Consider the following 16,041-nt stretch of genomic DNA (forward strand, 5'->3'; position numbering starts at 1 on the left):
GAACAAAAATTACTGGGTTTCTGTGTCTCTTCCCTGTTGTCATAGGAACGACAAATACCTGGCCCTTCAGTTTCCATGGGAACAGTACAGCTAAGAAGGGAGTTGCCAGGGAAACAGAAGAGTGCGAAAAGGGAGGGGCAAGGATGAACAAAGGGAGTCCAGGCAGGAGTTTTATGCACAGCACATGTTTGGTTTTAATACAAAATTAACAAGATCTCTCAGTTGAGTGAACTAACCAAAGCAATAAAAAGTACAACTAACACCTTGGAAAAATAGACAGCACGGTCACACAAATGTGTTTTTTTTCTTTTTACAATATCTCAGTTAAGTTAGTGCATGTTGATTATCGTTTATATTTTGCAGATACTTAAATTGTTGTGCCATTTTCATCCCCCCAAAAATAAAGTGCATTTCACATCGAGAACTACGCATACGTTTACACAAGATCCTCTTACCGTTTCCGTGGTGTCGCCCCTATCTCCAAACCCAACCCTAAAACACACACGCACACACACATACCCACACATTCGCGGACCCTTGAGCAAGGCTGGGCAATTACCTTTCCTAAGGGATCACATGAGTAACTGGGACTGTTGTTGAAGCTTGAACCAATTTGCTGAATTCTACTCAAATAATATCACTAAGCTGGACCATATCCTCATTTAGATTTGACAGCATTTCTAGTAGATAACGGTATATGGCGTAAGCATGAATTGAGGATATGGTCCGGGAAGGCCACAAAGGGCACTGGCGGTGGCTCCCGAGCCAGGCAGAACCCCATGTACAAATGAGCGACGAATTAATTGAAAAAGAGAGGAGAGGTGGGGCGCAGAAACAAGAACAAACTGCTTGTAGTGGGGCAGTGGGATTCATATATAGACGGAAACCTCTGAAATTCAGGTAAATTATCTCCAATTTATCCTTTGACGTTGACATGTCCAGGGTGTACCCTGGCAGCAGGGTGGGGCCCTCCACAACAGTCTCAGTTTCTCAGGTTTCCCCTTGGGAGCATTAATTGCCCATCCCTACCCTTGAGTGTTTTGATATTTAGCTCTAAATTAGGTCTTCTCCTGCTTAACTAAGCGCCCATTACTGGCAACATTACCCACCAAAAATAACCGCTGTTTAGTACACAACCTTAAGTACTATGACACCGTGAAACCTTTGGGTACATTAACAGGTGCGTCTACAGGTTAGTATTACATCCAACATCACAGTCGTTTGCCTTTCTTGGATACAAAGCCCTTTTTCACATGTTCAACAATGAAAATCTCAACAATACTGTTGGCTGCACACAAGAGATTCACATTCACCAATGAGAGAAAGTCACGTACCACCAAAACATCTCCCATACGCTTACCCAAGCCTTCCTAATCATCCTGTAACCAGCCTTGACAAACTGGTGCATATTGAAGCGAGGAAAGTAAAGTCTTAACTGAACAAAGAGTCCACGTTAACAGCCAAAGTGGAGAAATGTCACTGAAAATATGGTGCAACCTTAACTCATCCTGTAGTTTGACTGGCTTTGGTAGCACCATGCACGGTGGGTATAAAGTCCCTCCTCTTCGGCATGCCTTATTTACAGAAACACACAAGTCGAGAGAGTCGGTTAAACAAGTTGATAAATACTACATTCAGAAAAAGGCTTTACAGCGCGGTTAATATATCAAGACAACATCAGAATCCGAAAGAAGTCAAGCCAGACTGAAGTGGAAAAAAATAGAACTTCTCAATGAATATAACAAAATAGACTTTTCTTCAAAGGTAAAGTAACAAGAGTTTGTGATGGTTTGTGGTGTGCCAGTCTGACCTGTCGGTGCTAATCAAATGACTACAGGGTGCAGTCTGACACTGTGCACAAGTTCACATACAAGGGCTACACTCCAATGCTTGGAAATGCTGTCCTTTAACTTTCCTCACTGATCCCACCTGGTCTGAGGCCAGAAAGATTAATACTGGGAGCCCCACAAATCAGGCTCTCTGAGAGTTGGGGGAAGCAGCAAGAAAGGAAAGAGACATTATCTTTTTATTTGGAAGTAGCCTTTTTTAGCTCATAGGATCATTCAGAGGTCACTTAACGGACACCTGCCTCAACCAGACTAAACTGTTTAACGTAGAGTAAAATATTACTGATAGAGGAGACAGAAGACACCAGCAGGACTAGGATCCCAGTTCATTTAGAGTCCGTTTCACTTTGGCTTGAGGTGCTGGAGCTCCCTCCAGCCACTGCACCCACCTCCTAGTCCCATCTCCTTCCAAGAAGCTCTACAAACACATAACGAGGCCACTTATTTCAGAATTGACAGGAAGACTTACAGCATATTCCTATAAGGTCAGAGGTCAACAGGACTTGATATGTCTCAGACCTACATTATTCCCCCTCTGACCCACACAAGGAGACAGATTCTGGTCTGCTGAGCTGATGGATCACACTCACACACATGCACACACCCAGAGACCATGCAAAACAGTCCCAAATCACACATTTGAGATTACAAAACTCAGGACGGACAGTTCGTATGCTCACAAAAGGCAGAGGCAACAGGAAAAGAAAGTTCACATTTTCACCCCGGTGTGATAAATGATTGAAGACCGATGTAGGGTTGTGGAGAAATGAGGCAGTGGTGTCACTGTGATGAATGAGTAGTTTCATCCTCTTTTTTTTCTTTTCCCTCAGCCATGGGAGTGATTATGTGTCTATCATCCATTTGAAGATGTATCTCTGAAGCATCACTCGTAGTTCGCTGAGCCTGTTCTCTGCAACACATCGCCAAGATGGTACTTGACTCTGTAGGAAGAAGTCGCGGTGGGATGCGGATGTTATTGCTGTCTGAGTATTGCTTCGCGTCTAAAAAATAACTACCAATCACAGGCTAGTTATTGCTGAATAGGAAATAAGGACTTGACGATTTCGAGAAGGTTGCAGACCTGTTTTTAAACCAAAATATTCTGGAGAACTAACTCAGAGCAGCTGAGGAGTGATGTGGAATGATCATTATCAGAGCATCTGAAGCAAAATGCTGAAACAAAAACCTCTCCTGTGACCTTGGTGCAATGATTTTAGCTCTTTCAATGTGAGGTATATTATACATAAACACAATTATTTGGGTCATGGCGACATCAGGAAACCACGGCACATTGCCTGCAGCGACCTGTGTGACCTACCACACTGAACTCGGGAAGAGCAATGAGGGACCTGCATGCAAATTAAACCGGGCCATTACATGCACACCTATTAATGAGGTTGAGGCTCTTCGGGAGGGAAACATGATCAAATAAAATAAACAGTATAATTTTGCTACTCTGGTTCCATTTATTTGATCAGCTGTGTTAATTTCACCACCCATGTTATTCCTCAGCTGTTTTTCTTTTATATGTTTGAAATGTAAATCTCCCCTCAGGAGGTGGAGGAGGAGAGGTATGTAGTCATGTTATTTAATCCAACAGGCCTCTATATGGTTTGATGCCTCCATCCATACTAATAAAAAAATGAAAGAGGGGGCTAATGGGGAAAGTCTCTCAAGTGCTTTGTCTTGGCCTTCAGAGATGCGAGCTGAACTAAAATACCTCCAGAAAGGGTGGAAAAAAGGGATGAGAACATGAGAGAGGGGAGAAAAGAAAGAGGGAGCGGCTTGATTTCTTTCCGTTGAGAACGCAGGGCGCAGATCAGAGAGCTCCGGGTCTATTTATAGCTCTCCGCGGCTGTTTAGCTTTCGACGCACGTTCAGAGTGCAGCAGCAGAGCTGCCGGGTTGCTGCTGCTCCAGACGGGCTTTGCTGTGGAAATGCCTGCGTACTGAGCCGCGGTCGGCTCCCTCCCTCCTTCCTTCTCCGCTCATCACAAACTAATGCGCCGTGAGGTTTTTACACAAACACACACGCAGGCGCAAACTAACAATTCCTCCCTGTTGGTGGAAAATAAGCACATGTCCTCAAGTGGTCCGGTTCCGCTTAGTGTATGCATGTCTTATATATACAGCTGCTGCCTTTAACATGTGATGCACTCAGTGCTCTCTGCAGACATGAGGAAGGGTGTGGCATGGGTTGAACGGGAGGAAGTCCCGATAGTGGTCTTTATTGGGGAAGACAGTGAGATACTTTGCCCTGTGGTACGTGTATCAAAGAAAAAAATGCCATCTAGCCATCCATCCATGCATCCATTTGGCTGTGGATGATTAACCAATCTGCGTCTGCCAATGACATCTCCAGGCCAGAGCTCAAGCCACAGCCCTCCACTACTGCCCCGGACCTCCTCTGCTGCTGCTCTCTCTTTGGCACTGGTAAGATCCAGTGAGGAGCAGAGCTGACCCAGGTTGCCTCTCTTTCTTCCCACCTGGGTCTGCTTGGTCAGACATCACTCGGAGTCCGTGCACGGTGGGCCACACTGGTGGGAACACAGCCACAGCACACCAGCCACAGCGCCTTCTGAATCTCCTGGTTCCTGAAGGCATAGATGACCGGGTTTATGACCGAATTGTAGGTGGCAGGCACCAGTGTGGCGTAGGTATAGAGCGGCGGGTACGTGTAGTCAGCGATGAGCGAGTAAACAGTGAATGGCATCCAGCAGGCAGCAAAAGTACCCAGGATGATGGCTAGGGTGGACACGCCCTTTCGGGTTGTGACGTAGTGGGGTGTGGCAGCCAGGAAGTGGTGCTGCAGGGCGATTTGGTGAGCGTGGCGCATCACGATCTTGCAGATCTGGACGTAGAGTTGCAGCATGAGACCGAAGAGCAGCAAGAAGGAGACAGACAGCACGGCGATGTTATTTTTTGTCAGCGGCCGCACCACGCTGCATGTAGCCGCCTCTGCTAGGCAGTTGACCCCTGTGACGGGCAGCAGGCCTAGACAAAGGGACAGGCCCCACAGCAGCACAAGCATGGTGTAGGTGAAGGCCGCTGTCCGCTCTGAGTTGTAGGTGAGGGCGTAATACAATGATAGGTACCGGTCAATAGTGATAGCCAGCAAGCTAAAGACAGAAGCAGAAAATGAGGCCACTATCAAGCCCACAGTCAGCAACTGGGCTGAATCAGAGCGAAGCAAGTAGGCACAGGTGAAGTGCAGTACGAGGCCCAGGCCGGCCAGCAGGTCAGCCAATGCCAGGCTGCCAATCAGCAGGAACATGGGAGCTCTGAGCGCCGGGTTCTGCCAGATCACAAGCACCACCAGAGCATTCTCACAGGCTATCAGAGTCCCAGATGAGCATAGCACAATGTCCCAGGGGTTGACCAGCAGCGGCAGCTGGCTGGGCCGCAGGGAGTCTTCCGGTGGAAGCGTCCCCAGGCTGGTGCTGTTGTCCATTGGTCCACCACCTCCACTGGCCCAAGCTGTGGAATCAGGAGCCAGCCAGCTGGGGGTGACTGGTGGCTCTTCACTCATTGTGCCCCCCGTCTGAAATTGACAAAAACAAATACAGGTCACTCTGATGTTATGCATACTTTGATGGCCAAAAAGAGCACAAGAAGCATCATATAAACCGGCCATAAGTGCCTCTTTTTCTATGTTTTGGGCTTTTTACACGGGAAGACAAAAACAGGGGCTGTTTCATCAGTACTGTCTGCATCGTACATCTCAATCCATGCTGTTAAGACCCAGGGTAACTCATTCCACAGACAGTCAAGGTTATATACAGTGCAGGTGGTGCACAGAACTTTAGGAGCAAATTAGCAAACCCTCACATTACCTCAGTGTTGCTTGAATTAAATAAAAGAAAAATCTGTATTTTTCATTTTCATCCTTTTAAAACAATAAAAGCCTGCGCTGAAGAAATACGCTGCTCCATACGGCTAACTGGTATTTTCCTTTGGGAATTTAACCCGTGACTGCTAAGGAGATTATAACATTTTTTTAATGTGGCAAGAGAAAAAAATCCCAAGAGGATAACATAAAGCAGAGCATGCTTTGCAGAAAAAAATCCCAGGCCAAGACAGCCAAATATCGATAAACTACCAGAGGCGATAGCAGTAAGTTAATTCACAGACAAGTCCCGCTCTCCACAACAGAAGACACCGCACCCGTTATTTCAGGAATTGCTTGTTTCTTCCTCTCATACCATAAGTGCCGTTTTATCCTGTGCACCTTGCATAAGAAACACACTGGCTGCTCCACGTCAGCAAAAGGATGCTGTAGGGGGAGGAAAAAACCACACGCACACACACAGGCGGCATCTTTCCATGCATGTCAAGGATGCTCAATAATGCGCCTCCACACCCAGCCTACCTTGACTCTGTGAGCTGAGACTTCCCGGTCTAAATTGAAGAACGACAGCCTGACATTTCCACGGTATCTCACTGTGGACGGAGACGCAGCTCGGGAGAGGGGAATAAATGGAAGCAGAAAAAGAGCGCGGAGCGGCTCAGCCGTTAACGGCGCATCGCTGTGGACTGCGGCTGTGCAGGGAGCAGCGAGCGGAGCAGCGGCGGAAGAGATGAAGAGGAGGTGTGAGTGCGAGGGGGGTGGAGGGGTGATGAAGGAGGAGGAGTCCCAAATGGGCCAGATTGCCAGAGACCGGGTAAACTCAGTTAAAGAGCTAAATGTGTCTAGTCCGTGGCGTCTCAAGGACAAAGACAGGTGTGAAGCGCGCGTACAGGTGTCTGCGCTCTAGTACGGCACGGTTCGCTTTTTCTGACACGATTTCCGTGCAAAGAGCACACATATGATAGTGCAACACTGGATCCTAATCTCATGAGGTTTGATCACCTGATCTGCAGGGTTTTGTTAGTTTCTATGACCCCTACCCGGCTTTTTTCTCCTTTTTGCTACCCGAGTCGTTTCACGCGTGAAGGTGCTGGATGCAGAGGCTCGGTTTCCTCCCGCGACGCCCTGCTATTCTGGTCCCGTCTGTGCTATTAACAGCTACCCAGATGTGTGTCACCCAACCTCCTCCCGTTCCCGCTGTCCTCCATCTTCTTTGTCACATCCCCTTGCACCTCTGCCTCAGAGACACCTCGTGTGAAGTGAATCGGGTGGGGAGGTGAATACACCTGACTACACTTAACTGACCATGCAGGGGGTAACAACGGCTGTGCGCGTTTCTTTAAAGGCACCTGTCTTTTTGGGCCTGAATGGATTAAAAATAGCTCCTGTTGTAGCGGGAAAGCTGGAATACCAAGTAACACCACTAAGGGGCGATGTTGAGTCCCCCATATGAGTCATCAGTGTGCACCTGTGGGACTCGAAAAAGGGAGCACACCCAGCCTCATTCTTACTGGCTTTATTTCTTTTTCTTTAAAACAGAAAATGATCGCTTCACAACAGGCCTTTTTTCAAGCAAACCCTCACATTAAGCTTGCCAACACCTACAAAACGGTATCAAAAGTGCACCATAGTGTTAATACGTCTTCTCAAGGTCTAACATTTTCCTATGATAATTTTATCTTCTTGTAATATTTATACAAATACCATTCTGTACACTGTAGAAATACACAGCCTGGTGTGTCCTCTATGTGGGACACCCACCCACTCCCCCCAACAATTGATCTTCCTTTACATCCATGATCCTCTCTCAGTACGTTCCAGGTCACAATGTGGGGGGTGAAGACACCAGGCCAATGTTACATCATATGAATTATTAAATACCCATTCAACCCACACCCAAAGCAAAAACTAAAACGCCACTCATACAACCAACAAACATCTGTACAACCCTCATTCAAAGTCTTTTTCTTTTTTTAAAAACAATCTTGACACAGTTTGCATTCAGTATCGTCTTATTGTCCGAGCAGCAGCAGCAGCAGCAGCAGCAGCAGCGGATCATGGGCGGGGGGCTGTGGAAGGGGCAGGAAGGACGGGGTCAGGCTGGTACGTATGGGGAATTTCCACAGCTGAGCTGCACTGCCGAGTGTGTAAAAAGCACAGGTATGGATTACAGCTGTGCAGACAGGTATGACACCGTGCAGGCTGCTGTGGTGCGTTTAAAGTCTGCCGCCGTCCACGGAGAGGAAACAGAGCATTTCTCTTGGGTTATGCAGTAACACACAAGGATCCAAATTTAGTCTCTGGACTGATAAAAGAGGATGTAGCCCGACTCAGAGTTCTTGGAGATTTCAGAAGTGAGACCGTAGAATTCTTCTATGGCCTGTGCATCGATTTTCTGTGGAACAGAAATGGAGAATGATTTTCTTTAGAAATAGAGGCTTACAGTGAACTCTAAATCACACAAACACTCAAATAAACTCGCTCACCTCTACAATATCGTCATCAAACAGCAACCAGAAGTCGTGACTTTTCACAATGGCAATGTAGTGACCCCTGTTTGGACCACTGAAGAGAAATAAAACAGCACATTAGCTCAGCAAAGTCACTTTTAACCATTAAGCCTGACAGGAGATTTATATTTCGGTGTTAAAACTACACCCTAATCTGACATCCAACTCCCTGGAAATGTAACAAAACCTCGTGATTAGCCTGTTCGGTACTGTTAATTCTTCCTGTGCATTTCCAGCTACTTTTCCACTGCAGTTTTTGAATGAATCAGTAAGAATAACAATCATCACCTCAATATGAGGACAGAGACGTCAGCAAACTGATGGAGGGAGATTTGCCAAAACGACTCGAGTTTTTTCCCCCAACAAGCACTTACTCAGGTCCATTCAGTTTGAGCCATTTTCCCCATTATGACTGAGTACCACTTTAATATGGGTGGGGCTGTCATAGAAAGGTGGCCCGAAAGCCCAATGACATAATTTGTATGCAACACAAACCCAAGAGAACAATGGAGGACATCGAGGCTATGGCGTACATCTACCACTTACATACGTTAGTTACATTGTATACTCTGCAAAGATTCACTGCACAAGTCTAAAATCAACAGTGACCATCTCAACGTGGAGGTTTGTAATAATACAACAGATTCAGTAGCATGCGAGAGAAAGGGTAAGAAATGACTTCTACATTACCAATTTATAAGCACTAATGGATTAAAACACTCTGTATATAAAACACTCAATATAAATCAACACTCTTCACTTGAAGTGAGTCATCTGCATTTGTTTGGTTTTCAGACACTTCTCTACTGCTAAGTGCCAAGACGGGTACAATCAAAGCTTTAACTATTAATTATGAAAATGTTAACACGACTGCAAGCAAGTCTGGTAAGTACAACAATATGCCAGGAAGCGCCTCAAGCCCTTTTTTGTATAAAACTGAAATCGAAAGCAGTTATTAATTCTGTCCAACTCGACTAACCTCAGCTTCACCTGTGCAGCTTTGATGTAACACTTTCTATTCTTATGATGCAATAAGCCTGACGAAATGATAGGAAAGGGTTAGAAAACATATCATAATTTGATGTTTCTTAATGTTGCCGAGTTTAAGCAGGCAAGCTTAACGATGCAAGCTTTGAATCATCATTATGAGACCAGTTATTAAAAGTGTCAGCCTGATTGTTATTGTTTAGGTCTCCTTTGTGCCTCTGAAACAGCTGTGACCTGTCAGAGAGCGGACATTGGAGTACACAGTGTCCTGTGGGTTGTGAGGCCAAGATTTATCACATTGAGGGTTAGAGTTTCCCAGGAATACTCTGGGTATAGGTACATCGCAGCTACCAGAGCTGATGGAGCATTTCAGAAGTGGCTCCCCGTGTTGCATCTTTCAAAAACGGTACGGGGTCCGTTTTTTATGTTAGCTGTGTCACAGAGCAAGTGATGAGGACAAGAAATCAGAGAATCCACACACCCACTGTATTCCTGGTTTTAGTCTGTTAGTTAGTTTTTGTGGTAAGGAGGGCACGCTGACTTGCTGGGGGAAGACTCTTGGTGTACCTTGTTTCTGGTCTTTGACAAAGTTTCGGTGAGCATAATGCATAAAAGTAAAATCTAGCAACTAATGTGCTGAAATCTGAAAAGTGGGATAGAGCCTGGGGCTTCCATTACAGAGAATGATTGGCAGACTATGTGGCTGATGCAGTTGCTTCTACCAACTCAGGTTCCTGGAAAGTTTTGCAGTAAAAGCCTGTTAAGATATTTTATGACCCCTAAATATAAGTATGTCCAGACAGGTGGAAAAACAAGTGGCGGATGTGCGGTGAACAGCTGGCAGACCACTACCATATATTTTAGAGTTGCTGTTTATTTTGCTTTTCTGGGAAGAGATAAAGGGCAATATAAACTGTACTTGGAAGACAGATGTTTTTTTTTTTTTTGGTACGGTTCATCTCTGTAACATCATGAGCAGTTCACCTGTCAAAGGTAAACACTGAAGTATTTCACTTGCACCCAGTAAGAAGGCAATAAGGAGTAGAAAAGTGAACCCCCAATTAAGAATGACTTGATAGTGTCATTCTTCATTCTCAATAGTGAGTAATGTTCATTAAATGGAAATATTTACTTTCTCTTTACATTTACGGACTAACCAATTTACAAAAAATTGAGAGAAATTGATGCATGATATAATTGTCGGTTTTATTTCTGTGACTAATCAGCGGCTTTAGCCTTGACCATCAATGTCATGCTACGAATTCATCCCTGGAATTTAGTTCGACAGGAGACAGAAAAACTCAAGTGTAATCTATTATTCCTAAAACAGCTGTGGAAAACTGGACTCTGTTTCAGCATCCACTTGCTGAAAAGCAGTGAAACACCTTGAATAAACACTGACAGACTAACTCCCAGTGACACTGGGTCAAAGGCAGTACAGACATAAAGGAGAACACAGCTGAGCATTGATGGAAACTTAAATGAGCTAAACTTTGTCATATCTACTTTATCTACCTCATTTCCACTTCTACAGCCAGATTAGAATCAGCAGTTAACCTACTAACATGCACGCCTTTGGACCATGGGAGGAAACCGGAGTAGCTAGAAGAAAGGTAGTAACACATAGCAAGCTAACACCACAGGCGCCTCAGGAAGGTTCAAACTAAGGTAACTGTGCTAACCACTGCACCACCCATGCACAAGAGTCTACATGTTGCCCTATGAGATTCAGATGTAATGCAACTTTACTCTTGAGCCTACGGGTTCAAATGTATTTTATTATTAAAACAAAGAATTAAGTGTTTATCTCTCTATACCGGTTATGTGTTCACATACACACCTCCCACAATGCACCACCACGGCGACCAAGTCATACAGCCTCTCAGGATTGGTGGCGTCCCCGGAGGTGTTGAAGAGGCGGAGTTCCAGGGGGAAGACGACGCGATAGGACAGCTTGGTGTAGCGTTGCAGCTGCTCCATGTATTTAAAGCGCTTCAGGTGCAGAGCTAGGATCATCGGCAGCTTCTTTACACGCATCCTACATTAAAAGAACAATGACGAGTGCAACGCTGGATATAAATGTCCAACCACAAACAAAATCATACATTAAAAATGAACCTATACACTGACCTCTTGTGTGCCTCCTGCTTGCTTCTACATTCTTCACAGTAGTATTTGTACTCACTGCACAGTGTCTCTGTGTTACTAAAACCTCTGAGAGGAATCAAAAGAGAAAATCGGTCAATTTTAACTCCACATTTAAAAATACAACAAAATGCAGGGTGTGACTCACTTCCAGTTAATAACAGGCCTTTTTGCAGGAGCTATTCTGACATGAAATGGCCGGTAACAAAAATGTTAATAATAACTTCAGTCTGACTTAAGTGGGCTTCAACAAGATGTGTTAGGAAAGATCTAAAATGGTTGCAGTTACTTGATCTTTTCAATCGAAAGACAGTGAAAATGATCCATTTCAGTTTCCAGGAGCCCAGCCTGTTGTCTCCAGATGGCTTTGTTTTGTCTAACCAACAGTCCAAAACCCAAAGAAACGAAGTGTAAGAAGAAAACAGGCAGCAAATGCTATCTTTTAAGAGCCTGGAACCATCAAATAGGTGTCATTTTTCACAATCGTTGCACGGAGCTACTAATCCTGTTCCTTCAATTGCTGATGCAGCAGTGTTGCTTTACCTGAGGCAGTGTGTGATGGAGGTATTCTGTTCTACATCAACAGAGAGGTCCAGAAAATCCTCATCTTTGCTGCTTATCTGAAAAACAAAAAACAAAAAACAAAAAGACTTGTAAAGGTTAGAATAACTGTTAAACTACACGGTCAGGTCTTAGGTTTTAATTCCTTAAGTTAAACAATGTTTGCACAAAAACTAAGCTCTGTGGTGCCACTGCAGCTTTATCCTTGCAAGCATATTGAACAAATCTGTTTAGCAACCGTCTTGTTAAGATGATATGACACCTTATGTGTCAGAATGAAGTGAAGAATCTCACCGTTTCACAGGTGAGGCAGCGCGTCTCATTGGTCAGAGTGCCTTGGAAGATCTCATGGACCCAAGTGGGGGCAGGTGTGGCATTGCTGTTGTTGTTCTGCGAGTCCAAAGTGCCATTGGCCAGGCGGCCGTTTGTCTTCTCCTGCTTCCTCTCTTCTTGAAGCAGATCAGCAATAGTATTCAGCAGGTAGTTTAGGAACTCGTGAGCATCCTGCTGCATGTAGTTGTCAAAGAGCTCTGAGGAATAAAAATCGCAACAAAAAGCAGCATTTTTAGCGTTTCTCCAAGTTCAGAAGCAACAACAACAACAACAACAACAACAGGATGTCTTGCTGTCAGGGTTGGGCGGTATAAATGGTATATTGTTTTGGTCGAAAGCATTGCAGCTACAAACAACATCATCTGCAAATTATGCCGGGCGGCAGTAATAGCAAAGAGAAGCACTTTTGGAATATGGGGAAAGCCAAAACCTGAGCTTCCTCCACTTTCAACATTAATGTTGAATTCTCTCGCAGCTGCTCTATTCCCATGTTGGTGCAGTATATTAATGACTAACCTCTTATTGTGGATGGATGGATTATCTCAGTTGTTCTCCTGACTGAAGTTTGGTCCGTTTTTAGGATCCTGCCATGTGATTGCATTTGTCCCTAACCACCAGAAACTCTCACGTTAACTTTCATCGAGTGGAAAAAAGTTAGCGTTCATCCTCGAGCTTCACTGTGCTAATGTTATGCTAACGTAGCTGTGTAGCTAGCGATCACGTAGCACAACATTATATACCAGCTAGTCCAACTTCAGTCACTGCTGTTTAGTTTTCTGTCTTCATTTATGTTGGAAGTGATAGCAGAGCTGTACGTTTGAATTTTTTCAGACATCTCTCAGTCAGAACATGCTATATCATGTTTAGGTGGAAACTAGCGAGCTAACTTTCTGTTAACTTCTAACTCTGTTAAATGTAATAAATTCTGTTTTCATGGATGCCTGGATGTTAAACTTAATTGTTACACCTGGTAAAGCAGCAACGCTGATCATTTTATTAAAGATGAAAGAATTTAGACAGTTTGTAACTCTCAGTGATGCCGCAGTGTTCCTTTGACTTTGGGACCTGAAGCAGACGGAGTTTTGGACCCAGATTACTCTGCAAGGCTCCTGACTACGGTAGCTGTAATGCTCTGGCAGTCCATCAAACGGTGCAGCTTCATAGCTTACCAAAGTCGTACTAAAACATTTTTTGACAGATTTCTGTGCACCTTTACTACATAAAATCTGTTCGAGGTCAGTAAGCACAACCACAATTCATACATAAAGCACACTGTCAATTTTTGAGAAAATTAAAGGATTTTAAGTGTGCCTTATAGTTTGTAAAATACGTTATACAGAAGGAAAGAATATATCGCAATATATATCGTTACCGCACATGCTTCAAATTATACTGTGATATGGATTTTAGGCCATATCGCCCAGCCCTACTTGCTGTCTCTGCAGGTCAGCAAATTATAGTTTCACTCTCTGCAATGTCTTTTTTTGTTCCACCAATCTCCCTGTCTGGATCAGTTCCTCTCACCATTCTCTTTGCGCAGTCGTGTGATAAACTTCTTGGGTGGTATGACTCCCACTTTCCTTTTCTGATTGGCAATGCTGTGAAACAGATCAGCCAGACAGGTAAGCAGGTTCTCCTTCCGTCGAGGCTGACTCCGGTACGCCAAGATCTTCTCCCGAAAAGGCCGGCAGAAGTACAGAGCCTGCAGCACTGAGTTGCAATAGCAAGTGTTTCCAAACTACAAACAAGAGGAAAACCCAATATGAGCACTTGTCAGGTACAGATGCAACACAGGTAGTGTTACTGCTCACTTACATTGACCAGACCAAAGTAGTGCTCATTGACTGGAAACTGCTCAGATCCAATCTCTTTCTCCAGAGCAGAGGCATTGGCGCCCTGTAAACACAGCAGACAGACAAATATTTTACTGTCCTCAAACAAGACAGATAATTTTCTTCAACACTGCATCCGAATCCCAATGCAAATCCTGTCTTAGCTTCACATTTTCAAGGTCATGTATGCTGCTATAAATGGAAAAAAACAGTGGGTGCTTAAAGCTCCAAGACCAGCTTTTTTCATATTAAACCTTTTTTTGCCAGGAGTCATAATTCCTTAACTGTTCTTAGACACAACTCAAGTCAACAAGAGAAGCAAAACTGATCAAAACTGCATGTTTCAGAACAGAAAACGTTCAATTTCAAAGGTTTCTGAAGTTTACGATGACTCGGTGGCTGCATATGTATCCCTTTGGTATTATTTAGTACGGGTGAAAGGCTAGGACGCGCCGTGCAGACAGCAACAAACTGTGCAGAGTAGATCTGGACCTGGAATGGGTCCACAACTGCGCAGCTAATGTTAAACAATGTCGTCATTGCCCGCGTTAATATTATCTGGCAGATTCCCACGACAACTTGTCTGTTCTCCTCATTGTTTTCCCGTCACATACCGCAGATTAATCCTCGGAAGTCACCCATTATCCAGCTGTGTTTCAGTTGCTGGCAAGCAGAAACACTGGTTTAGCTTTAGTTACCTTCACGTTAGCTAGTTAGCTGTAAATCACAGGTGCAGCAGGTGCACTGTCACCGGGGAAGCTGTGAGAAATGTTAACCAAATAAGTCGTCAAGCTATGAGTAATAAAGCAGCAAGCATTCCCGTGTGCCCGTCAACTGTCGTTAACAAAAAGCGGGGAGCGGAGAAGGCGGTGGGTGGCTGCTTGCTTGGCTGGGCTATAGACGAAAAACTGCTTGGCTAGCACTGGCAGCAAAATTTACTGCTTTCATTTCTAATTCCACGGCTTAAAACGCCAATAGCAGCGCAGCCGCGGTTTCCGTACCACCCTATAGTCTGACTAATAACAGTATGAGACTGCCGCGCACTTACCATGGTACAAAAAGAGGCAAATTTGGAGACTGTCATTAGGATTTCCATTCGGCTAGCGCCATCTTCCACCACACCGCAGCGCGCTGACAAGACTGGGCTGGCTCCCCTCGTGAGGGTAGATTCTGCGGAGCTCGCGACGGAAGGTCCAATTGCTCAAGAACGCGAGAGCGTTCTCTGTCGGGTGCTTCCGTTTTAGCTTTAATCACGGAAGTGAGTAGCTTCAATACAGCGTATATAAAAAAGCTTGTGGCTATTGTATCCACACATTATGACATTTCTTCGATGCCTACTCAGATGCAGTTATCTGGCAAATAAAAATCAAGCAATATCACGTGACGTGTTGTTGAGGCCCATGTCACTGAAGAAATTAAAGGTTGACTGAAGTCAAGTGTTGCGCATGCTTACATTGCATCCAGAGCCATTGAGTAAGTCCTCATTGCGTTGCACACAACTGTTCTTCTATGTTCATTTTTTCTTTTTTCAAATAATTTATTTTAAGACTGCCATTCTAGGACAAAATTTAATCAAATTTAATTAAGTAAATACCTAGCGTTAAAATTACCGGAACAAATAATAAATTTGCGAGAAAACACATATGACAGACGTGTCAAACATATAATTCTGGGACCTGAACAGGCCCGCAAAGGGGTTCAGTCTTGCACACTGATGGCTTTTCAAAATGTGAAAATTAGAGGAAGGAGGGTATCAACTAAATTCAATCAGTTCAATAGATAGATAGATAGATGTGTAGTTAAACATCCCTACAATGAAAGAACGTGAAAAAGATGATATTATCTATATAAAGTTAGTTTCACTGATCCACCCTGCTAATGAACACAATACAGATCTATTTTTACATTTGTTATTTTAACCTATATAGGCATTTCAGGTTATGAATTAAAAAATTTGGCTAAAATAATTTTAAAAAATTA

General features: G+C 44.2%; 2 protein-coding genes across 2 annotated transcripts; both read right to left on the reverse strand.

The window, feature by feature from the left end:
- Positions 1–41: 41 nt before the first annotated feature.
- gpr12 (G protein-coupled receptor 12) lies at positions 42–6,534 on the reverse strand. The gene is made up of 2 exons (XM_082547695.1): positions 6,216–6,534; positions 42–5,387 (listed from the first exon to the last, which is right to left on the reverse strand). Exon 2 carries the CDS (start codon positions 5,373–5,375, stop codon positions 4,347–4,349), a length of 1,029 nt encoding a protein of 342 aa, XP_082403821.1. The 5' UTR covers positions 5,376–5,387; positions 6,216–6,534; the 3' UTR covers positions 42–4,346.
- Positions 6,535–7,193: 659 nt separating this feature from the next.
- usp12a (ubiquitin specific peptidase 12a) lies at positions 7,194–15,491 on the reverse strand. Its single transcript, XM_082547691.1, has 9 exons — positions 15,110–15,491; positions 14,045–14,125; positions 13,754–13,967; positions 12,191–12,426; positions 11,879–11,955; positions 11,321–11,404; positions 11,031–11,228; positions 8,180–8,258; positions 7,194–8,088 (listed from the first exon to the last, which is right to left on the reverse strand). Exons 1-9 carry the CDS (start codon positions 15,155–15,157, stop codon positions 7,987–7,989), a joined length of 1,119 nt encoding a protein of 372 aa, XP_082403817.1. The 5' UTR covers positions 15,158–15,491; the 3' UTR covers positions 7,194–7,986.
- Positions 15,492–16,041: the final 550 nt, after the last annotated feature.

The sequence above is a fragment of the Aulonocara stuartgranti genome (assembly GCF_965226115.1).
Source record: "Aulonocara stuartgranti genome assembly, chromosome: 9".
Taxonomy (NCBI): Eukaryota; Metazoa; Chordata; class Actinopteri; order Cichliformes; family Cichlidae; genus Aulonocara; species Aulonocara stuartgranti.